The sequence below is a fragment of the Accipiter gentilis genome, chromosome 24 (genome assembly GCF_929443795.1).
Source record: "Accipiter gentilis chromosome 24, bAccGen1.1, whole genome shotgun sequence".
NCBI classification, from domain to species: domain Eukaryota; kingdom Metazoa; phylum Chordata; class Aves; order Accipitriformes; family Accipitridae; genus Astur; species Astur gentilis.
Window position 1 is genome coordinate 1,336,198 of NC_064903.1, and position 23,894 is coordinate 1,360,091.

At 60.5% G+C, this 23,894-nt stretch overlaps 2 protein-coding genes across 8 annotated transcripts in view; both read right to left on the reverse strand.

The window, feature by feature from the left end:
- Nucleotides 1-1,419: 1,419 nt before the first annotated feature.
- On the reverse strand, nucleotides 1,420-8,359 carry LOC126050068 (tumor necrosis factor ligand superfamily member 10-like). Its single transcript, XM_049827456.1, has 5 exons — nucleotides 8,081-8,359; nucleotides 4,399-4,545; nucleotides 4,041-4,077; nucleotides 3,417-3,524; nucleotides 1,420-3,149 (listed from the first exon to the last, which is right to left on the reverse strand). Exons 1-5 carry the CDS (start codon nucleotides 8,309-8,311, stop codon nucleotides 2,707-2,709), a joined length of 966 nt encoding a protein of 321 aa, XP_049683413.1. The 5' UTR covers nucleotides 8,312-8,359; the 3' UTR covers nucleotides 1,420-2,706.
- Nucleotides 8,360-21,554: 13,195 nt separating this feature from the next.
- Nucleotides 21,555-23,894, reverse strand: part of LOC126050064 (uncharacterized) — a 31,257-nt gene continuing 28,917 nt past the window's right edge. For all 7 annotated transcript variants that reach the window (XM_049827444.1, XM_049827438.1, XM_049827441.1 and 4 more), the window contains exon 14: nucleotides 21,555-22,257. In XM_049827444.1, coding sequence (XP_049683401.1) covers nucleotides 21,646-22,257 — 612 coding nt within the window. In that variant the 3' untranslated portion in view covers nucleotides 21,555-21,645. The remainder of the gene's footprint in view (nucleotides 22,258-23,894) is intronic.

A 23,894-nucleotide genomic window follows, 5' to 3' on the forward strand; every position in this document is an offset into this window, starting at 1 on the left:
TATCACGTGGGACCCAGCTGTGCTGGATAATTTCGGGTTTTGTTTGCATTGGGCAAGAACACACTGCATCGATCAGGGCTGAGCGCGCTGCAGGTGAAGCTCGCCTGGCCTCCCTCTGCGGGGCTGGGGCACCTCGGCCAGGGAGGGGGTGGCCAGAGAGGGGGGGGGGAGCAGGACCCCACAGCCCTGCCTGGAGTGGGGAGCAGCCGCGTCGCCCCTTTTGCAGATGGCAGGTGGGTGCTGTCAGCGCTCTCTGGTTGGGAGGCTTTGGATGAGCCAGGAAAGTTGCCTGTGCGTTTGGGGCTGGTCCAAGGGCTTGTGTGCTGGGTGACGGGGCTGTGCCGTGCCCCTGGGGGGGGCTTTTTGTATTGGCCCTGCTGGAGCAGGAGCCTGCAGGACATGGAGGCTGGTGAGTGGCAACGTCCGTGGATGCGGGGGGATGCGGGACCACCTGGATCAGCCTGGCACCGGCTCCCAGCCCCAGCCAGGGATGCAAAGAGAGGGGGCTCAGGCCTGGAGAGCTGCGGGACGGATAGCGGGAGCGAGGAGCAGCCCCTGCCTGGCCACAGTGTGATGGGGAACGAGCCCATCTTGGCACTCCGGAGTTTGGCTGTGCTTTGGGCTGGGCTTGGCAATCCCGAAGTTGAGAGAGGAGGAGCAGCACCAGGATGCCCTGGGGTAGCTGGGCAAAGCGTAGCTCCCCAGAGCTGATGGGAGCGGGGCTGGGGTCAGGTCCCAGGAAGGGCTCTGCCGGAGCTGGTGGTGGAGCTGCCCCTGGTCCCAGGGGAGATGACGGCACCAGGCTCGGAAGCGGGAGCGTGTCTCCCTGGGAATGCCCCAGGTAACCGTGGGGAGAGGCGGCGGCGGAGCCCTTCGAGGTGCTACAGATGCAAGATGAGGCAGGACCTGGTTATTGCCTGCGGCCTTCGCTGGGCTCTGTCTGCAGCTCTCGGGGCTGGAGCTCCTGGGAACCGCACCAGCACGTTCCCCCAGGCTGCCTTGGCACCCAGCAGCTCTGGCACCGCACCAGGGCTGCTCCGCTGCCGCCACCGGCATCCCAGCACCGCCGGGCTGGTGCAGCAGGACTTGGCTCAGGTGGGTGTGGAAGCTGGTGGGAGGCTGTAGGCAGCCGGTGGGGGGCAAAGCTGCCCCTCTCCTCTGTCGCTTTGCAGCCCTCTGCTTGCAGTCGGCCTCTGGGCTGGGCTGGAGCAGGGACAGGGAAAGAACGGGGAGCAAATAAGGCTGAGCTGCAGCGAGTGGGGCTGCCCAGGACCCATGGGTGCTGCAGCGTGCCAGCTGAGCGTGAGAACTGGCCCAGACCTCAAAATGTCTGGTTTGCACGGCACTGTGGCTGCTCGGAGGCCCAGGGCACATTGCCTGGGGTGCCAGATGCAAAGAGGTGCAAGACCAGTGCTGGAGTACAGGCTTTATTTAAACCAGCACTGAGAGACCCCCCCCGCAGCTGTGCCAGCACTGGGGGGGGTGCTTGCATCCTCTGGGGGAGCCTGTGCTGCGGTCCTGTCCATACACTCCAACAGTCTTAATAGAATACAGAGAGTATACAGGTAATTACAAAATTGGGGGCTGCGTCCACCCCAGCATCCGAGGGCCGAGCCAGCCTGACCACGCTCTGCCCTGCTGGACCCCACCTTCGCCTTGAACGCCGAGCGGTTGGGCTTGTTCCTCCCGGTCCTGCACTGCGACCGCCGGGGCTCACCCGTGAGTTGAAATCCTGCAGGTTAATGATCACTGGGGCTAAAGATGTGAGCGAATGGGTGGCTGTGCTGGCCCAACAGGGCTGGGAGGACCAAAAACCCCGAAGAGAGAGATGCTTGGGCAGAAGCAAAGGGGAGGTGTGATGGCAAGCTCCTGGGCCGGATGGTCCCGGGCAGCTCGGCTTGGGCAAAAATGCGCCTCTCTGCCACGTGCCTGGGTGCAGTTGCTTGGGCTGGTGACCGCTCTGGCTTCGTGGCCCTGCTCTTTGATCTCCCCTGATTGTTGGCATCGCTCCAGGTTTCTAATTAACCCGAACTGAAAACTCCTTCGCTCCTTTCCAGAAGCTGATGCTGGACCTGCCTCATACCTCCAGACTGTCCCCTGGAGCTTCGCCCCAGGGGTGCTAGCCCTGCGCTCGCCGTGTCGCCGCTCTCCGCTGGCCCCGGCTTCTGTCCCTGCGCCTCCAGCTCGGGGTCCCCCAGGACCCGCAGCCTGGCTGGGTCTGCCCCTGCCAGACGTGGGGTCGGACTCGCAGAGGGTCACCCTGCCACGGGGACGCTTTCTTTCGTGGTTGCGCGCAACCGGTGTCTCTCCCGCAGCAGGGAACCGTTTGGTGCTACCTGCTCCGTTTGCTCAGGTGGGAGCCAGGCAGGTGATGTGTCACCAGGGATGGGATGCCCCCCCTCGTCCGTGTCTCCCATGGGCCCTCGGAGACCCTTCCTGGCTCATGGGCTTCCTCCCGGCTGGACGGCGAGCCCCTGTGCGGCACGGAGAGCAGCGGGTCCCTGCAGGCAGCCACCCCCCTCCCCGTGCCCTCCTCTGGCTCATCCCTCGCCGCAAGGGACAACGCAGGCAGGGAAGGACCCTGCGCCAGAACCCCCCCACCCCCCCCGCCTCCGTCCATTCGGCTGTTGTCCAGTTCGAATAGCGGCTGCCCCCGGAGAGCCGATGGGCAGGAGCAGCGGGAAAGGTGGGAGGCGGAGGTGGCTGTCACAGGTCGAGCCGAAAGGCCCCGAAGTAGCTGGCTGCCGCGTCGTTGTAGTCGATGGCCAAGGAGGAGACGGAGACGAAGAGCTCGTCGCCAGCCTTCAGCTCGAACAGTCCCCCCTGGTAGAGAGCGTGGAGCCCATAGTCCGCCTCCGGTGCCCAGCACTTGGTGCCAACCCCTTTGAGGAGGAGGATGGGCTGGCTGTAGGACGTCTTCCAGTTGATGCACTGCACGAGCTGGGGGACGGAGACTCGGGCGCTGGCCCCGTCGCTGGGGTAGCGGAAATAGATCTGGGAGTAGACGTAGTACTTGCCCGCCTGGTTGACCCGCAGCCGGCCATCCCGGTAGGTAATGTTCTGCAGGTGCGAGTGGATGGTGCTGTCTTCCCAGCGGGCGATGGCGTGGCGGCAGGACTGGGAGAGGTTCCCGAAGCGCTTGGAGTTTCCTGGGGAGAAGGGAGGGTCACCGAGGAGAGTGAGATGCTCTGGGCAGCACCCGTCAGGGTCAGGAGAAAGGGAGGGGGTGGCTCTAACTCTGTCCCACGGTCATCCAGCTTGGAGGGGTGGAGAAGGTGGTCTTGAACAGGAGAAACATCTCCCCGTCTGCCACCAAATGCACCCTCCCACCCTGGTCCCCTGTGCCTTTGGGTGAGTTCTTTCCCCTATTCCCATCTCGGAAACGCACCAGTGCCCAGCGGGGCTCCCCGACTCACCGTCCTGGGCCAGGCTCTGCGGGCGGAGGGTGAGATGTGCCGAGGGCTTGCCAGCCATTTTGGGAGGAACCTGCCCCTCTGAGGTGTTGAAGTAGCTCCGCCGGGCCTCTGCGAGAAAAGACACCCAGCTGTAGAGGACAGAGAGCGTGGGGATGCCCAGCCCTGTGCTGGCAGAGCAGGTCCTTACTGAGCAAGCAGAGCGCGCGGGGCAGGGAAATGCCCCACTGACCCCTCAAAGAGGCAGGTTATTTGTGGATGGAAATGTCTAGTCAATCATTATCTAATATTTCTGTGCTGTTCCCCATGGCCCCGGTTCCCCCAGACTCCAGACAGATATACACGGCTGTCCCTCCAACCCATTCCCTGGGGACCTTCAGCCCTTCCTCTCCCTTCTGCCCCAGCTCGCAGCACCGTGCCCGGCGGAGTTTGCCCCGGGAGCGACCAAGCTCCCCGCCCCCCCAGCCCACTGTCATCCCCGGCCACACGCTGAGCCGTGCGCACGTGGACCGTGGCTCCGTCTATCCGGCTGCAACCCGGTCCCAGCAAAGAGGTCGTCGAAGCTTTGCAGCACCGGTGAGCGGCAACCCGGCTGCTGCCACCGGTGCCGGGCCAGGAGGGACTCACCCTTCACCGCGCTCCTGCGGATAACGTTCTCTGTCACCTGGACCGTCAGAGAGGAAAAACAGGCCCACGGTTAAAGATGAAATGGGCGTTCCCTGTGCCCCAGCTCCTCTCGTCTCTTCCAAGTCTTTGTGACCTTATCTTTTCACGCTACGGCTCTGGGCTCCACCAGCTCCTCGCTGCAGAGGGCCTGGCATCCAGCCCCACTCCTCTGCCCCCCTCTTAAACCATCCTTGTAATTGCCCTCTGCCACCCCTCCGGTGAGGCAGATGGGGAAACTGAGGCAGGGAGGCAGACAGAAGCTCTCCCATTGGCTGTCCCCTCCTCCCCCCATTCCCAAAGCTGGTGGGTCCAGGCTCACCGTGGCCACGTAGGCTTTGATGGTGTTGGCCAGTTTGAGGCAGGACTGGTTGCTGATCACCTCCTCCAGGCTGGAGCCCTCCTGCTGCTGATTGATAACCTGCAGACACCGCAGCTCCTCCGTGTTCCCCGGTGCCTGAGCTTTGAGCTGGAACAGAAACACCCGGACATCCCCGCGTCAAACTGGGAAGGCAGGAGCAGCGTGCAGGGCTTGGCTGGAGGGAGCAGCGGGGATGCCCGGCGGGGTGCATGCAAGGGACAGCCGCTGCCTTTGGCCTGGCTCCTCCAGCGTGCACGGGGTGGAGAATAACCCTGAGCTGCCCCGATCCCAGGGCTGCTGGTGCAAACACCGACCGTGTCTCCTGTGCTGGGATGGAGTTAGGTGGCAGGAGGCTCGGTGGATCCCAAGGCGCATCAAAAATTTGGTTTTGTGAATTGGGCAGGTTAAATCTCATCTTGTCCTCCTATGGTCCCTGGCAGAAGTGAGTCTTGCTCATCCAGGCTCTTCGGGGAACGTGACAGCCCCTTTCACTGAGTTCCAGTGCCGAGCGTGAGAAGGAGGCGAGGCTCGAGGACTCTCGCAAGCTGCAGAGCACCAGGTAAAGAAAGGGAACCCAAATTTCCCATTCTCTGTCTCCTTCACCTCCTCCTCTCCTGCCCTGGGGGAATGAGGCTTCTCAGGCAGTAAAACCCAGCCTTGTCTTTGAAGGAGGTGTTCACAGCTCCCGGGGAAGCGGTTGCCCTGCGAGGCTTGGCTCTGTAGGGCGCACGGAGGTAAGAGCTGCAGCTGCAGGCTGGACGTGCCCAGGCAGCCTGGTCCACGCTCTTCATGCCTTCCCGCTGCCGAGCTAAACTGGGGTTGCAAAACAAGCTCTCATGGAGCTCTGCCCTTCCAGCTGCCGAGCCGTGCTGGCCGGAGATGGAACCCCAAGCACTCGCAGTGCTGCGTCAGCCCAGGCAGATCTCAGATGCTTTCTAGCCTGTGCTGGCTTGTGGTTTGGGCTGGGAAGCCTTCCCTCCATGTGACGCAGGCTGCTGCACGGCAAGCTGCCTCTTCCCAGGCTGTCCCGGGGCTGACCCGGCTGAGCTCTGGCTGCGGCATCGCAGTAGGGGGGCAGGCACAGCTGGCTATAGGGTCTCACCGCATCGTGCTGCTGTCTAGGGCGTGGGGAAACCGAGGCACAGATGGGACGTCCACCCTGAAATCAGTGCGCCAGGAGCTGGGAATGAACAGCAGCACCTTGACCATCCTACCTTTATCCCCTGGGTCATTCCCAGATCCCAGGACAGATCCCAGGAGTCCTCAGGCTCGGCCACCTCCAGCACCCTGCAATTCCCCGATGTCCCTGCTTGCTCCGAGCCCCCACCTGCCTGCCTCCCTCGGCCATAGTTTTGGGTACTCACTTTGCTTAGTACCAGGATGCACTCATGTTTGACATCAATACAGACTCCAGTAGCGACAGAAAGACTGTGTGAGGTCAGATAAAAAGGATGGGAGTTGGTTTTTTTGCACTATTGGGCCAACTCTCTGTCCTAGAACTGGCCGGCTGGACCTGCCAGGAGCACGGTGGCTGGTAGATGGGCTGCAGTGGCGAGCTCGGAGGGACTGATGTGGTGGCTCGCACGGCTGGATGGCTGGAGAAAGGCGAGCACAGCCCTAGTAGTGTTTTCCTGGGGCTGGGTTTAGCCAGTCGGGCTGCAGTCGTGCAAAGACCTGCCTGCCCGAGTGGGTGGATGCACGGTGCCCGCCAAGGCAGTAAATCCCGAAGTGATGGGGCTGTTCACACGAAACTCCCCAACACGAGTGGGCGCTCGGGCAGGGTCAGCACGTGCAGCTCCTTCGTGCTGCCAGGAGCGCTAATTGCGGCGCGTGCCCACGTAACTGGGGTCAGCCCTGCTCTGACCAGTCCCGGTGTGGTGGTGGCACGTTCCCAGCAGCAGCGTGAGGACTGCAACCACGTGCTTCGTCCCTCCGGGTCTGAACAATTGCCTGGCACTGACTGATCGCGCTAATTGCCTTGATTAAAGCTTGCTGCGATAGGCTGTGTGTACCACCAGCACCTCTCTTTTCGCAGGGTAACCCCTCTGTATGCCTCCTCTGCCTCCCCTCCCAGGGACCGTGTGCTGTGGGGCTGTTTCATATAAGTAAAGCAGGAAAGTCTTGCAAAACTGGAGGCATGGGAAGTACCCCCCGTGAGGGGGTGAGGCCAGGCTGGCCGTGCCGAGTGATTCCGCGTACCCGGAGGTGCTGAGCTGTGACTACCAGCACAGATTCCGTGCAGGGATCCAGAAACTAGCCTCTGAAATCAGCCCAAAGAGGTCAGCTGGAGTGACTTTCCCCTCCCTTCAGCCCTCCCCTGGGGCTCTGCCTGCTTGCATTCCCCTCCTCTTTCCAGGGCCTTTCATGTAAATCCCTCACAGTGGGTGCCACATGGGATCCAGGGATGGAAACAAAGCCCAAAGCTTTGTCTGCTCCAAAGGATGCTCCACGGGGCACCAGACAGGCCTGCATCCTTGGCCAAGGCTTTTTCCTTTTTTTCCCCACCTCTGTTGTGGTTTTGTGCAATGCTTGGCACTGCAGGACCCTTTTCTTGATGGATCCTCCATCATCAGGGATGATGGTTGCCATCCCTGGAGCCGCCTGGAAGTCCTGAATTTCCTTCTCCCCATCGCAAAGATCTCTCCTGTTTGGCATTTTCCCCTCCTTGACCCTCCCGCTGCTCGGGGATTGCTATGGACCTGAATCAGCTGCTGGGGGGGGGCAGTGGGGGTCACCTCCGAGTCTGGGAATGGTTTGGCACGAGGGACGCTGCGGGGGGGTGGGAATGGCTGGATCCCAGCACGGTTGTTTGGTATGATTAAGCTGGAGCAAACACCCGAGAGCTGCTGGTATGGGGGGGGTTCCCAGCCAGGCCACTTCCAGCATCTCACGCAGGGGGTGAGGAGGATTCGGCAGTGCTGGAGCGTGGGTGGGATGGGAATGGTGGGGGCAGGGGGGGAGATGAAGTAGGAACCAGGGGCGAATGGGGCCTGGAGCCCAGGGCAGCCCCTACCCCCCCATCCCCAGCTGGAGCTGCAGACTCTGATGGGACCCCAGGGCAGGGCCCCCCCTCCCATGGAGCCTCAGCTCCGGATGGAGCCCGGGACAAAGGCTCCTTCTCTCCACATCTGGATCGGCGGCTCTGGGCGGAGCTGGGAGCCGTGTCCACCCCCCACCCCACATCTGGATCCGCGGCTCCCAGGGGAGCTGGGGGCAGTGCTCTCCTCCCCCCCCCGTGCCTCTACATCTGGATCCACAGCTCCAGGCGGAGTTCGGGGAACTGCCCCCCCCCTCCCCGTTCCACATCTGGATCCCCGGGTCCGGGCGGAGTTCGGGGCAGTCCCCCCCACCCCAGCTCCACATCTGGATCCCCGGCTCCAGGAGGAGTTCGGGGCAGTCCCGTCCCCCCCCCACTCCCCCCCGGGTCCACATCTGGATCCGCGGCGGGGCAGCGCCGGTAGCTGCCGTCCCCGGCGAGCAGAGGCGCGGAGGGGGGAGCGGGCAGAGCCCTCCCCGCAGCCGTCGGGTCTCCCGGGGGTGCAGCGCCCCCTCCCCCGGGGCCCCCCCCCGCACCGGGACCGGGCGGGAGGGAGGGAGGGGGGCGGGTTGTTGCGGGGGGGCTCAGGACAAAGCCTGGTCTCACCTTGGAGATGGCCATGGTGAAGTAGACGAAGAGGCCGGTGGTGGAGGCGATCTGCAGGGCGAGGATGGCCATGACGGCCACGCTGCCCCACAACGGCCCCCACCGTCGCCGCCGCCTCCCCCCCCCCCGCTCCCCGCCGGGGCTACCGGGGCCGTCCGCCAGCATACGGGCTTCCGAGCCGCCGCTGTCGGAGCGCAGGTACTGCCCGGCGCTGGGCTGGTGCGGGGCCATCGCCCGGCCCGCCCCGGTTGCCGCTACCGCGCTCCGACGGGGCCCCGGCGGCGGCGGCGGCGGCGGCGGCGGCGGCGGGAGGGAGGGACCGGCCCGGGGAGGGGGGCGTGGTCTCGGGGGCGTGGTCTCGGGGGCGGGGCCTCCCCCCGGGTTCGGGGCCGGGGTCGTGTGTCCGCAGGAGTCGCGCTTCCCGCCACCGCCACGGGCGCAGCGTGGGTGCTGCTGGTGGGGTGGCCCCAAGGGGCTGGGGGCACCCGGCTCCAGGGACTGCGCCCCCCCCCCCCCCTCCGGCCCCGTGCTGCCTGGGCTGAGAACAGAGGGTCTCAGGGCTGGGGGGGACGTGACCCCAGTTTAGGGGTTGAGGTGATGGGCTGCGCAGTCCCAGCGGGGCACTGGGCCAGCAGGTCTGGCCAGGGCTCAGCTGGTCCCTCCCCCCCCCCCCCCCAGAAGCTCAGACAGGTCAAGGTTTGCAGAAAGGGGGTCAATCGCTGCTGAGCATCTCCCAGAGGCCCTGCGCGGGGAGGGGGGAACGTGGCCACGCTGCCCACCGGTGAGAGGCCACCCGGGGTGGGGGGCTGGGAGCTGCAGTGCTGGGCTGGGAGCTGGGCAGGCTGGCTGCTGCGTATGCTGGGGTTTGAGCCCCAACGCTCTGGCCTGCGGGTGGGTAGAGCTCCCCGACGCTCTGAAATAGAAATGTCGAGTTGTTTGGAAAGCAAACAGAAAGGCTGGAGAGATGGCTGTTACCTGACGAATGCAATAGCCGCTCCGAAGTCAGGTGAGTCTGCGGCTTTTAGTGCTTTTTATCTCTGAAATGAAAGTAAGATCTTGATAAAACACACAAGCACTTTGGTCTTCCCAGAACCGCTCCCTTCTCTCCAAGGATGGGGCGTGGGAAACGTGGGCTGGCCTCAGCCCAAACCCAAAGACAGCTCTGGCAACCCCGAGCCTTGTGCTGGGGACAATTTAGGATTGGTGGTGAAACAGGGACCTGACTGTGAGCGGGAGAATGCGGACCCAGGTGAGACCCACGATGGAAGTGGCTGCCATGTGGCCGACCCCGTCCCCAGGACTTCAGGCCCTGCAGCCATCCCTAGGCTGGGACGCAGGCCAGTGCTACAGCCACAGTTATTCACAGGGACACGCCACAGAGATGTGGCCGTGAAGCCAGAGCTGCTCTGAGCCGACCAGGGCGGACCTCCCTGCATGCCGTGGGGTCCCCAGCTGGTGCTGCTCTCCCTCGGTGTGAGCTGTGAACCACCGCCCTGCCAGGCTGAGCTTTGATCCATGAGGGGCGTAAAACTGTCTGTGATATTTCAGTAATAACATCAGTTCAGGATTTGGCCCTTAAACCTGGATTTGCTGGGCTGGGTCTTGCAGAGCATGTGTCACCTAAGGACTACCACACCTGGGGAACGGGGAGAGCTGGTAAGAAGAGGCAGCTCACCAGCGGCTTGCTTCTCCAGTGCTCTCACACAATGAAGGGCATTTTTTTTTTCTTTTAAAAAAGGAACTTGTCCCGCTTCACATCCTGCCTGCCAGGAATGGCATCGTCTCCTCCACCAAATCCTCTAGCCTCCCCCTGGCTTCGTACAGACCAGTTTCCTGCAGGGAGCCCCAGCGGACACAGGGGATGCAGGAGAAGGCAGCTATTCGCAGGTACCACCTAATTAAAAGGGAAAGAGCAGGTCCAGTTTCTCTTTTTAATGATTTGTGGGGCTGGGGGGAAGCAGCAATTCCCTCTTTGGTCCCTAATTGCCTTGAGCTTGGGTGGGGGGACAGGAGTTGCCCTTTCCCTCAGCTGCCAGGGCAGGAGCTTGAAGAAAAACATCTCAAGCATATTTCCAGTCCTGCTTTTCTGCTTACACGTTCTTGTCCCCCCTTACGGATGGTGTCATTATCCCTGCAGCACTGCCAGGCTTTTTGCCCCCTTTGGAGAGCGAGGCAGCACCCACCCTCCCATGGGTCAGGAGGAGGATGGTGAGGCAGCGTGAGGCTGTTTGGGGGTCCCTCCCCAGGAGAAGGAGGAGATGGCCCTGTTGGAGGGCGTTTGGGGCCGAGAGCAGGTCCCCCTGCCCATCCACAAATGCAGCTGCTACTCGGGGTGCAGAGAAGTGAGTGGGTGGCCCTGTCGTCCGAGCTGGTCATGCGTAGAGCAGAGCATGGCAAAGGGTCAGGCAGATCCTGCCTTTTCTTCTGCCTGCTCTGCAGCAATCCTGCCTGCGAAGCAGGGTTGTCTCCATGCACAGGCAGTGACCCCTGGTCCCCCTTCTTTCTCCTTTCCTGGTCACCCCAGGCTCTACCTGGTCGTGGCAGCAGCCTCTTTTGGTGGCCCATGGATGTCCCTGGCGTGTGCCGGTGGCCATTCCCGGCAGTGGGTGTTGTCTCTGCAGCAGCTCACACCCATCACACAGGCATTGCACCCTGGCACGGGGCTGCTGAGCACCCAGACAGGGGAGCTGGAGGTTGAAGGTGGTTTTTGTGTAGGAAAAGTTGTCCAGCAAGGGCTGGCAGTGCTGCAGTAGTGATGCTGGGGAGCCCCCGGCGCACCTTGCCCTCCCTGCCCCACGTTTCTCCTAGAGCAGACACTTGTTTTGGGGGTGACAGCTGCCTGCAGGGTCGGTACTGGCTCTCTCCTTGCTCCTCAGGCTGATGTTTGTGCACCGTGGCTTTCCTCCCGACCCTTGCTCTCTGGACCTGTCACTGCAGCCTGGCTGGATGGGCATCGCACGTACTCCATGAGCGGCTTTGAGTGGGTCTCCTCCACAAGCCTCCCTTCACCCGTGCTTGCTTTGCCACGAGGTGAGCGTAGGAAGACTTAATCTCAGCACTTTGGTATCCCCAAGCCCGATTTTATCCTCAGGCGTGCACAAATGTCCCTGCAGCACCAGCCAGGCATGTCGGGCTCCTCCAGGCTGCTGCTCTGCCCAGCACGCGGAGGAGCCGTGTGACCAGCTATCATAACCTCCCAAACATGGGAAAGTGGGTAACTACTCACCTTATCTGCTTTTATTGCTTTTGTAAAAGACTTCACCAAGATTTGAATAATGCAAGCTCCCTAAAAAAAGTCTTTGGATCACTGATTTAATCCCTCGCTCACTGCATGAGTGGACTGTAATGTACGAAGAGAGGGGATGGGGGGGAGTGTGTGTGGAGGAGGCTGGCGGTTTCCTTGGCATCTTCTGGGTAGCAAAAAGGATTTTTGCTCTCGCTTTTTTAGCAGAAAGGCAGCACTGATGTTGTTTGGGGGGCTGCAGCCCCCCCTGTTCCCCATCTCCAGTTGACCTGCACTGGAGCCTGCTCAGAACAAAGCTGCAGGAGCAGGGCGACGGAGGTGGGACCTAATGCGGATGAGAGACATGGAGGGGGATGCTGAAGGGCTGAGGACTGATTTATTACCAGAGGTCCCAGCCAAAGCCTTTCAGCTTGGGCTGCTCGTTGACCTCTAGTGCCACTCTCATCTCTACCGCCCTTTGCTGTCCTCCACTCCTTCTGCGGGAAGGGGCTGCTGAACTCCCGCTGACTTGCCTTGCAGCAACCTGGGTGGGGAAGACGCTGCCTCTTCCACCTCCGTGCTGTGTCATTCAGGACGCTCCTGAGACAAGGGCATCTTCCAGCCAAAAGCATCTGCCAAGTCCATGAGCGGTTTTTCCCCTTTTCTGCAAGCTTGGTGCGTGACCCGGTGCCCAGAGCGGGTGAGAGGCGGGCGCTGCTCAGCTCAGCACTAGTGCGGGCACCATCCCTGCCCCGGCAAGTAGTTGTTGCCGCAGGCAAGATGCCTTTGTTGGAGTTGGGAAAGGGCACTGAGCTAGGAGAGAGATGACTATTCATTTCTAAAAAATCCAGTGAAAAACGAATCCTCCTGGTTGTGCTTCTCATTAAAAAGGCTCAGGACCTTCAGAGCCAGGTGAAAGGGGAAGAGCTAGAAAAGGCACATCTGTGGCACAGATGACTTGCAAAACCTTGCCTTGGTCTCAGGCAGCTATTCCACCTGCTTCTGGTGTTGGAGGGCTGCATGCACTGGGGACTTGCTGGCACTCCCCATGCAAGGGGCAGCGTTTGCCTGTCGGAGCAGCCAGCCAGGCAGGGTGGCGAGGGGGCAGAGCCGGCCAAGCTCCTGCTTTTGGTGCAGGTGAGCTTGAAGAGCCAAATGCGTTTGCCACGTGGGGCACGGATGTAGGTGCGGAAGCAACCTGGGTTACCGCTCAGCCGTGTGCTGTGATCGTGGGCCATGCGCTGCTCCATCGGATGGGGCAAGGGCACGCGTGGGCTCTGCTGCTGCGCAGGGGGGAGCCTGGAGCTACAAGAACTTGGTAGCTTGGGGCTGGTCTCCGTGCTTTGGAGATAAGCTTGCAGAGCAGCCAAGCCTGTGAGCGAGGGCAGGACCAGAATTGGAACTGTGCAAAGAAAATTGGGTGGGAGCCAGTCAAAAAAAAAACGCCTTCTGATACTGGCTGAGGAGTTGTTTTTCACTTCTAATGTTTCCTGGTCTGTGCACTAGGAGAGCCGGGTCAGCTGAGCCTGGAAGTTTGTTTCCTCAAGCACTCAGTGGTGCAGAGCAAGTGCAGGAAAGCAGGAGAAGGTGTTTTGCTGGGCTCTTGCCAGTGTTGTTGGCGAGGCCCTGGGGTGGGGGAATCCAGGCAGCGAGCACCTGCATGGAGATGCGAGATGTGTGTCTGGGATTTTCCAGTCTGTCCCCTGGATTTGCTTCAGCTTTTTCAGGCGGGATGGTTGAATGTGCAATTTAGTCATAGTATTTTCCCATGTTTTACCAGGGTGATGGTGCGTGCAGGATCTGTTGGGTTAGCCTAGACTGTACCCCTCTTGACCTGGGTTAGCGACAGCATTCCTCCCTGGTTCGCATCTTGTGGAGCAGAGCTGCAGTGCTAGGTCTCAGCTTCCCGAGGCTGTTCCTTTAAGGCAAGGCACAGCCTGGTGTCGTTTGCTCCAGCAGCTGATGATTTCTAACATGTGTTGGCTACATGATCTTCAGTCAGGAAACAGCAGCCCCCCGGGAGGTGAAATCACTGCGTGCAGCTCAGGAAGGCCTTTGCTAACCTCCCTGGTATGCTCTCTCAACTGTTTGTCTTTTGATTTGAACTGATCAATTCCTGTGCCGAGAGGGTTTTTTGCGGAAAAAAACCTCTTCCCCCTCACGCCGTACTTCCAAGGCTCAACGGGAAGGTCAGTGCTTCCAGCCGAGGCACTGGATCAGCTCACCTTCCTGACCAGGGCTGCCCCAACCACGTGGAGAACCCACTGGGACCTCTGTGCCGGGCTCAGTTCTGCCCTCACCACAGGGAGCATCCTCTCCTGGGGTGGCAGGGACCAACCCTCCTCCTTTGGCCTCCTCTTCCATGGCCCAGCAAAGCCAGGATGGTTCACCCCATCCATGGGGCAGCGCAACGTTGCACCTTGTAGCTGTTGCAGGAGCCTGGGAAATAAGAGACTGCCAATGGTGCGCCTTGGCCCCTCTGTGCCTCGGTTTCCCCCTGTCTAGCATAGGCTTTCAGAGGGCCTTGCTTCCTACGTGGTTTCCCAAGCGCTTGAGATCACTGGGAGGAAGATGTCCAGCTTGGACAATGCCCCGGTGTTTGTTCATCCCGGAGAATGCTGCAAATGCTCTGCTGCAGCAACGTGCCCAGACTGAGTGTTTGGTCAGAGGGAGGAAAGGCTGGTTTGGAAGCAGATGAGAGATACTATGAGAAAAGACTTACATAACAGGAGGGCTCCCAGAGCCTTTATTATGTAGAAAGGCAGGAGATGTGAGGGCCAGCTCCCTCCCTCTCAGGGTGATACCACATTCCCTAGGTGATGCTCTGACCCGTGGGTGGAGATCAGGGAGCCGGTGCCTGCACACTGTGGATCTGGCCCCTGACGCAGGGCTGTGGGGTATGTTTGGCTGCAAAGTGGGTCCAGCTTTACCGTGGATGTGTGCTGGGACCTCTCTCACCCACCTGTATGGTGCTTTGGGGTACCCAGCTGCAGTGTCAGCACAGGGTCCTCGTCACCATCAGCCAGCACCCCTGGGGAAGATGCCAATGCAGGGTCCTGGGGAGAAGAATAGCCTTAGAAAAACTGAGCTGGAGATGGATCTATGGGGACCGGGATGGAGACATGGGATGGAGCAGGGTGGGCAACCTTCTTGTTGGCTGGGGCACCTCTACAAGGCCACCGCAGAGGGGACACTCCTGGGAGATGCGGTGCTCGAGTGGCTTGGGGCAGCACGGCTGTGGACTGACCTCGGTGCGGGTCTTACGGGGGTGATTTCCCAGCTGGGGCCATGCCAGGTCATCAGTGCCTCTCCCCACCTGTGGAAACCAAAGTCTGGCACTGGGATCAGTCTGGGAACAAGAGGGGTGTTGGGAGGCCCGGAGTGCAAAGGGATGGATGCCAACAGCCAAATGCCCGGTGTTGGGACACTAGACCCAGCTCCTGCAGCCAGTTTTAAGCTTTTCAAGAATCAGCATTACCCCTTGCCACACATTTCCGAGAAGAAGGTCACCATCCCCACATCAGGCTTGGGCAGCAAACGCCCGGAGATGGCTGTGGCAGCCCTGATGCTGCCTGGAGCAAAGAGGGATGATTAAAGCCAGGTCTTTTATGTCCTCCCCCACCCAGAACATCAGTGATTTTACAGCACATTTAACTTGTGGTGAGATGTGGAGGGACCCATCTGCCGTGGGGTGGTCCGCTGGGAGGTACGCTTGGTCCTCCAAAGGGCCAGCAAGGGGCTGGGCTCCTGTGGAGTGCGGTGGGCTGGGAGAAGGGTCTGCTGGGTCTGAGGGGGGAGAGGGGTAGCAGAAGGACAGATTTGGGTTTTTCCTCTGGTGATGTGGCGGTTGCCTCATGACAGGCAGGCTGGGGAGACGCAGCCTGTGAGCAGGATGTGGGCACCTGCGGTGCTGGAGGTCGGGGGGGGTTCACGGGGGATGTTGCAGAGATGCCAGGCGGGGTGAGAGACCATCGTGGCGGCCACTTTCGGAAGAAATAAAGCCTCGATTCAGAATGGGAAGGACTGAAGTATTTCAGCCCAGGGCTCATGGTGTCCCTTTGCCCTCCCCAGGGGCACCTTGAGGTGAGGAGTGTGGGAGCACATGGTGCTGGTCAGTCCTGCTGTGGGGTTCCCCCGGCAGCCTGGCTTGGGGACAAGGATGTGCCAGCAGGACCAGGACGGGGCAACGCAAGCAGACATGACTCAGCACCCAGACATCATGACTCAGCACCCCAGAAATGCTGTCTGACAACGCCTAAGTGCTGATGCCACAGTAAGTGGTACTGCAGTAACAGGGCACCCGATTTCTCCCTGGGATCAGCAGTTCCAACCTTGTGGAAGAGATGTTTTAGGCTTTATGACCGGTCTTACTTGTCTCCCCCCTTCTGCCCTTCCTCCCCCATGACCCAAACGTGCAGTTTGGCTCCATTCCTTGCTTCAGTTTCCCCATGGCACGGTGCCATATACAGCATCCTTTGCTGCCATGTTGTAGTGCCATGTGGTAGTGTACAAACCACGGTCCCAGCAATCCATTTAAATGGAGACTTTGCTTTTCAGCCTTGTCTTTTCCCCTAAACTCACCTGGGTCAGCCTCAAACTGCCCAGACCTGTGCGGAGACCTTCGGCCTGACCTCCAAGAGGTCCCAAGACCCTGCCCTCCCACACACGCAGACACGCTGATGGGGACAGACGCAGCGTGCTCTTGCCCTGCGAGGTGCAGAGCCCCTCTGCTTTGTTCCTGGCAATTTGGAGAGCCGTGCAAGACATGTGGATGCTGTGGGGGGGGACCGGTTTCAGCAAAGCCGTGGTTGGAGCTGACTCAGAGCTTCCCACCACAGGTTTTCTGCTGGCTCAGGATTTTTTCACGCCTTCCTCCCTCCCCCTCCCCAGAACTATCCAGCTCCTTGTGAGGATGCTGAGATACATTTACTACCCGCAGAGCTGCGAGAGGCCCCTTCCCCTTGTGGAGGCAGCTCACGGGGCCAGCGTGTGCTCACTGCCTGGTTCTGTCTTAGCAGAAACACTCTTTCTGGGTGAGCCTTGCACATTCTGGGTTGATGTACACCTGGCTTTGGCTGCGCAGTGCTGAGGGGCAGCGGGTTTCGGCCCCTCCGCCTGCTCTCAGCCTTGGGACTGCCCCGCTGCATGCTGGCCATGGATCTGCAAGGGGAGGACATCAGCCATGAAGACCCAGCCTCCTCCCCACCATACCCTCCCAGCGCTCGGGCTGGGAGCAGCCCCCAGCCCTTGTCTGCCCATCAGGTCGCTCCCTGCCTGGGGATAGGGCCAGGGTTTGCTTGTCCCTGTTATCACAGGGGATGGAAACCTTCCCTGCCTGGCTGCATCAGGCCGTCTCCAGAGCTGGCTCAGCTCCTCCAGCCCTGCACATTGCCAGGTATAGGGTTGAGGCTGGAGGGGTTGGTGGTCGCCCCAAATGTGACAGGACAGGTTGGCTTGGATGGTTGGCACAAGCTGGCCCTCGCTGACCAGAAGCTCCCGCTCCCAGAAGCTGTGATGGAGAGCTGGTGGTGTGAACTGGTGCTCCTGCACCAGTGACCGAGAGCTCTCCTGTGACGGAGAGCTCCTGTGAACCAGCAGGATCTGGGCTGATTCATCTCAGCTTCTCCTCTCACACAGCATGGCTCAGCCCCAGGATCCGACATTGCACCCCGAAGGAAGATGTCTCCGTCCTAGGGCTGCTCCTGCCAACTCCGAGCTCTTAAACTGGGACACGACGCCTGGCTGCTCCTGGGCTGCAGAGGGTAAAAGGGAGCTTCGGGTTGTTTTGACTCATCGCCTGGGTTTTGCAACCTCCTGGCAAAGCAGAGCATCAAAAAAAAAAAAAGAGGAAAAAGGACAGCCATAGCCCAGCCTAGCTGGGGTCCGGGTGCGTCAGCCGCCTGTGTGGGCCAGCCGTGCCTCCTGTCCCCGACCTCCGCAGCCCCACTTTCCTAGTTCTCCTTCAAGGCAGCTGCCTCTGCTCTTGCTCTCACAGTGGGAACTGCGACCCCGGGGACAGCCCAGCAGAAGGCATTTGGGCAGCCCCTCCATGTCCTGCCACCTCCTGCTGCTGCCCATGGCGTCCTGCCGCACAGGATTACGGCCACACGTGTCTCTGCACAGAAGGAAGGTGTCTTGTGGTCCAGGGAAGGACGGATATAAAGGTGCCTGTTTTGAGGCTCTGCTTCCACAGTGTTGGCCAAACATAGTGTCAAGCCGTGTGTTAGGAGGGGCTGCATGGGTGGTGACCAAAACGCCCTCAGTCCCTTTTCTTTCAGAGATACAGGCCTGGGAAAGGCTGTTTCTGTGATTCTCGGTGGGCAGCCTGGTTCCTCTGGAGTGGGAAAAGGTGACAGAGATCCCGGCTGCTTTCACCCTCCTGCTGCCCTGGGGCTCTGGGCTGGTCCAGGCTACGGCAAACCTTTTTCTCAGAACTGGCTCGTTTTCAGCTTCCAAGCTTCGAGACCTCCCCAACCAGACCTCCCAGAAGTTGTGCACTGAGCAGCTTCATCTTCTCTGCCTGTTTGGGAGCTGCGGGCTGGCTGGAGAGGCATGATGCCATGAATGCCGGGATGGCCCTGCAGCGGTGCCTGGTAGGGCTCCCTGGCAGGCACGAGGCAGCTCTGTGATGCCGGCTTCCCTCCTGCCCACCTTCCTTCTCTCCCTCCTGCTGCATTCGTGAGACGAATTGACTCCTCGAGAGGTGAAAAAGCAGGTTAGGTGGAAGAAGCTAGGAGCACCTGGGTAGAGCCGTTTGACCCTCCAGGAAATGCTTGTCATCACCTTGGCCTGCAAAACAGCTTTGCGCTGCTTTACCCAGACAGCTTCTCCTCTGGCCTTCCAAGTCCCCTGTCCTGCTCTGCATCCTGGAGGCTCCGCACCTCTTCCATCACCGCCCCGGGCTGGGAGCCTCCCTGCAGAGCTCAGGCTCGGCGGAGCAGTGCTGGCAGACTGGTGCCAGCTTGGCGAGGGCTGAGGGGGGAAAGGGCAGAGCTGCTTTCTACTGCAGCCTTTGCCTTTGATGCGTAGAGTCCACCGCTGCTGCCCGCGCAAGCCCCCCACGCCCCGGGCCCTGGGTCTGCTGCTGGAAAGCACCAGGGACGTTTTCTTGCTGGTCCTTAGCTGCCCAGGTCTAGCCAGAGATGCCTCCTCCTGGCACAAGCATTGGAGTGAAGGCTGTAGTGCTGGGAGAAAAGGGGTGCCCCGGGGGTGCCAGGGAGGCAGCGGTGTCCGGACAGCCCCCCCAGTGTGGGCTTTGAGCAGGGATGTGTGCCTGCGTCGGCTCTGCCCCGCTCGTTGCTGGCTCCGTTCCTCCCCTGCACCCGGCCGGCCGGGAGCGTGCCGGCCGTCCTCGCAGCCCTTCCTGACCTGCAGGCTGGTGGTGGGACCTGGAGGTAGCTGGGGTTGAGAGCCAAGGGGTAGTGAGGGAGGGACAGGAGGAGAAGGGAGGCTTTGGGGGACCATGGGAGCAGGGCTGTTCCCTGCTTTGCTGGTGGGACTTTGTTCGCTTGGCAGCGGAGGGATGGAGGGGTCAGCCCCATAAAGCCACAGACCAGCGAGCTTCCCTGGGAGGGCTGTCGAGCCCTAACGCTGCCGACCCAGCAGCGCCCAGTGTAAGATCACAAGGTGGGACTGCCAGCTCCCAGGACACACCCGCCCTGGCCAGGAACATCCCCAGGCTCCGGTGAGGGCACGAAGGGCCAGTTTCTGCCTGCAGCTCCTTCTCAGGCTTGGGTTCCCTCATCCCAACTCTTCCACTTGTCTCCTCTGAGGACTGATCTTCTCGCTCCCTCTAGTGGGATGGTTACGTGGCCTCCTGCCTGCACACACACCCGGGCCCGCCGTTCTCCTCTCGTGTCTTCGTCTTCTTGGAGATCTTCCTCTGGCCACTCTGTCTGGTCCCTGGTCTGGTCACCCCTCATCTCCCTGCAGCCCCGCTCCCCTCACTGTTCCCAGCGTGCAGTCGGGTACCCACGGAGGGAGCAGAGCATCCTCCGAGAGACGACCCAAACCCCTTGGTTTTTACCAGAGGCTGGCTTACGGTGTGGTGGCTGAGTTCCCTGCCCCGGACCCTGCTCTCTCTCTGAGGTTTTGTGCACACACAGCTGCCAAAACATGTGAATTCATGACCTGGGCAGATCTAAGTTTCCTGTTCCCAGCTGCAGCCATGTCAGGCGTGTGGGCTCTGCATGCCAGCACAGCCCTTTCCCGTGCCCGTGGGCACACCTACCCACAGCCAGCTGGGTGCTGGGGTTAAGGAAATCCCGTTCCCTCGCTCTTGTACCGATTAGTCTTTATCGTACAAAATCGTATGAACTGGCTGAAGATGCAGAGAGCGTACGTCGTATTCTGCACAGTCAGGGTTCCGTCAGCATGACTAAAGGACCCCAGCTCATTGCAAGGAGGAGAAGGACAGCCCCCACCCACCCTGAAGTTAAGGACCTTTGTTTCTTGGAAGCTTAAAGCCATCCACAAAGAATAAAGGACACCCCTGGACTACCCAGATCACGCCAGCGTGATCAAGAAAGGCACAGATAGATGATGACGCCATAGAATCACGGCTGCTTTGCAAAACAGTTGTGCGTGTGTCTCTGCGTGTGCGTGTTTTTCATGCCACCAGCAACCCCCCCCACCGCTTCCCACAGGCACGCACCCCCCCTCACCCCCACCCCACCAGTGCCGTGGCCGTGCGTGTGCCCCCAGCCCTGTCCCGTGTTCCCGCGCACCCCTTCACTGCCTCCGCACAGGGGCTGACACTTTGAGAGCTGTTTTGGGGTTCAGGTGCACCGTGGGCACGTGGAGAGGCTGAGGCCTCCCTGCGCCCTTCGAGGGCACCTGGGCTGGGGAGTAGGGAGAGAGGTTTAAAATGGCTCTTTCCGAGGCCTGGTTTCCAAGAAGAAAACCCAAATAAAATCCCAGCAGTGCCCCACAAGCCCCCTCTGCTCCCATGGGGGTGAAGCCCGGCAGTGAACAGCTGCCCCACAGCCAGGGCTGCTGGGCACGGGGGCTGGACACAGCTCACCGACCATCAGCAGTGGTGGTTGGGTGCAGCTGGGCTCGGCCACAGAGCTTCCATTGTCAGCTTGAGTCCAGAAGCGGGTGTCCGTGCGCTGGGAGGAGCAGCAGGGTCTCCCCAACAGCTTTTCTGACACGACGACGTCCCCCTGCTCCATGGCTGCAGGGTGCACAAAGGCATCACTGCCAGCTGAGGCTGTGGGCAGCTCTGGGCAGGCAACCTTGCTGTCTCCCCTTGCTGACCCACAGGTTCAGGCCATCACACAAGGAAATCGGCCCGCAGCAGGCATCAGAGACGGAACAAGGAAGAAAAGGCAGGAGACGGGGGGCCTGATGCAGGTTTTTTTCTGTACATCAGTGTTTTTGACACCACAGCCTGTTGCTGCTTATAATAAAACAGAAATCAGAAAGAGCAACCAGAATACACACCCAAAGGCAAAAAACCCTCGGCTTAAACAAGGCGCTGCCCAGCCCCCAGAGGGGAGGCTGACAGCTGGGAGTCCAAGGGGAAGGGGTAACACCTGCCCGGGCTGGGAAGAAACACAACACAAAGGAAAAACGAACCAACAAAAAAACCCACCCAACGCTCCCGCTGCAGAGCAGGGGAGAGCCAGAAAAAACAAGATTGTCCCGTCCTCGGTCCCATTAGCACCTGTACAATAAAACTGTACCATCTCCTGGGAGCGGAGCAGCCCTGCCCCGCACCCGGGCAGCGGGCGCCGTGCCTGCCCTCTCCCAGAGAACTGCTCCTGGTGACACAGGAGGGGCGCGGGGAGCGGGGGGAGGCCGAGCAGACACCGCGCAGGGCAAGGAGTGGGCGAGAGACCCCGGGGCAGGGGGACAAGCTGCCAGGAAGCGTGGGGTGCGCTTGGGGTCCACGGGCTGCGCCTGCCCGTGTGATGGCCGCCGGGGAGTGGGAGCAGCAGCACGAATGAGATGCGGGAAGGAGCCCGGTGAGAGGATGGAGCAGCAGGGCTGGCTCTCAGCTGGCAAGTGAGCGCCTTCAGCACAAGCCAGCTCCAAAGCTAAGGGAACTGACCGTTCCCAGGCTCCCAGCCGAGGTGCCAGAGCCCGACCCTCGAGGGCCGTGACCCCCCCTGGGTCTGCGGCTCAGGGGCTGGCTGGTCCAGGGGGAGCGCCAGCCTCGGGGAGTGCTGGAGAGGGGCCGGAGGAAGCCCTCGTCCCCTAGCCCAGAGCTCACCATCACAGTGATACAGACTCAGCAACAACCAAGGAAACATTACAAATTAAATACTAATTAAATAAATACTATGGAAGACATTGGGAGGGGGAGGGGGAGCAAACAGAGAGGCGCAGTTCCATGGGGTCAGGCAGGGAAGGGGCAGTGGCACCCACCACCCCTCGCTTCGGCGGAGCCGGAGCCGCCACTGCCCCACAAGCTCCAGCTCACGCAGCCCCACGGAGGGGGCTTCAGCGCACGCCATAGCCGGATGGGGCCGACGGCTGCAACCGCTGTCGCTTGTCGTGAAGGGACCCTGGGAAGTCCTTGGAGGCGAGGGTCCTCTCTCCCCAGCTGGAGAAGACCCTGAGGAGAGGAAGGCTGGCTGGCCAAAGACTCGGGTCCCTGCTGCTGGCACTGAGAGGGCCGCTTCCCGTTGGTCCTTATTATTGCCTCATGATGCAGGGAGCGATCCGTCCCCGTCAGCTGCTCCAGGCCTGGTACTCCACCGCTGAACCCAGCAGCTGCAGCAGCTCGGGCTCGTAGTGCACCAGCTCCACTGTCTCTGCAGCGCCCGGCGCTGGCTCGGGGCTCTCTGGCACCTCCTCCTGTGCCAGCACCTGGCTGAGAGAGACCTGGCGCTGGAACTCCGCCTTGGGCAGCGTGGCGATCTCGAAGTGCGGGAAGCGGGCCTGGAAGATGCGGGAGGACAGCTTCAGCCGCTTGAGCACGTCGGAGAAGAGGAACCAGTTGCAGGGCCTGCAAGGATGGCAAGAGGAGGAAACTCACTAAACGGAAAAGTAGCGCTTTTGTTGCTGCCTCTTCCAAGTCGCCTTTCTCCCCCCCTGCAGTCCAAGCCAACGTAATAGCCGCGGCGTCACAGGAGGTGGAGAAGGGAGCTCCAGCGCTGTGACCTGACTTAGCCCTCCCCGCGACGGAGGGGAAACAATCTACTTGGCCCCATCAGTGCAAGCTGCTGCTGACCATCGCTGGAGAAAAATGGGGCTAGGAGCAACATCAGAGGGAGGAGAGAGGGAGGCTGCCTGGCAGGCACGGCACAGAGACACCACGCGGCAGCAGAACGCATCTGGCCATGCAGCAGGATTGCTCGAGGAGAGCCCTGACTACACTCCTGCTCACTGAGGACGGCTGGGTCTGTCCCAAGCGACGCAGCCGTGCTTCCCCTGCCGTTGCACAGCCAGCGCTCTGCAGGGACGCGAGGAGCAGGACCCGGAGAGCTGCACATCTCCAGACACTGACGGTGTTCCTGCAAGGCTCTGTCTTCATCCCAGTATCTCTCATCCACGTTTGAAGGAAAACAACCCCCTAAGACACACAAGCTGCTCTTAACCTCAAGGAGCTGAAATGACTGACATGCCGCCAACTGTGAATGGGATGCCGGGGCTGTGACCACCAGTGGTACAGAACAGCAGGCACCAGACAGCTGACACAAAACCAACTACCTTTTTGGCTTTACCTCTGCTGCTTCTCGGTTTTGTTTTAAAACAAGTCCTTTCTTAAACCAAAGGGATCTTTCCTTGCTTGCTTCCCCCACATATAGGTCTCCCTCACCTATAGACCCTCAGTCTTTCTCCTCTTTTCATTGACTCTGGGGGAGTTAACTTTAATTAACTTTTCATTAACCGATACGGGGCATCAAGTCCATCCCCAGGCCAGCACTCGGCCTTGACCCAGGAGGACGAGTTGGGAGATGACAGCCATGAAGAGCTGTCAGAAGAGCAAGACACAGCTACCTACACCACCTGGGTGTACCCCAGGCTCTCAAGCCTCTGCCAGGACCCACAGTTTCTGCAGCGATTTTTTTCAGCAGTTTGTTCTTACTGAGTTTGTGCATTAGTGGGTGCTCACTCAGTGCGTGTTCAGTTTGTGCACATTCGGTTTCTGCATATCCAGGTTGTGCAGCAGACTGTTGCACATTTAGTTTGAGCAACAGGGTTGGGTTGTGCAGCACAACTGTGCATATTCAGTTTGTGTGGCAGGTTCTTGCAACATTTTTGTGCAGCACGTTTGGGCACATTCAGTTTGTGCAGCAGCTTTGTGCATATCCAGTTAGAGTAACATACCCACTTCGAGTAACATCTGGGGGGACATTGGAAGGTTCCCCAGACACCAGCACTGCCTTCCCCCTGCCAAAGGCATCAGGAGGGGACCCAGCCATGGTGGGTGTTGAGCTTATTGCATATTTGAAGTTGCCTGGGGCCAGGAATAGATGCCGCGGTGATGTCTGAACCTGCCTTCAACAGGAAGCTCTCCTGCATGGGGGAATTCTCAAACCAGTCTGGCTGGGCTTAGTTTTTATATATATATCTACATCTATATCTATATATCTCTCTCTGTCTCTCCAGGGTTGGTTTCCCCAGGCATTGGGGCACTGG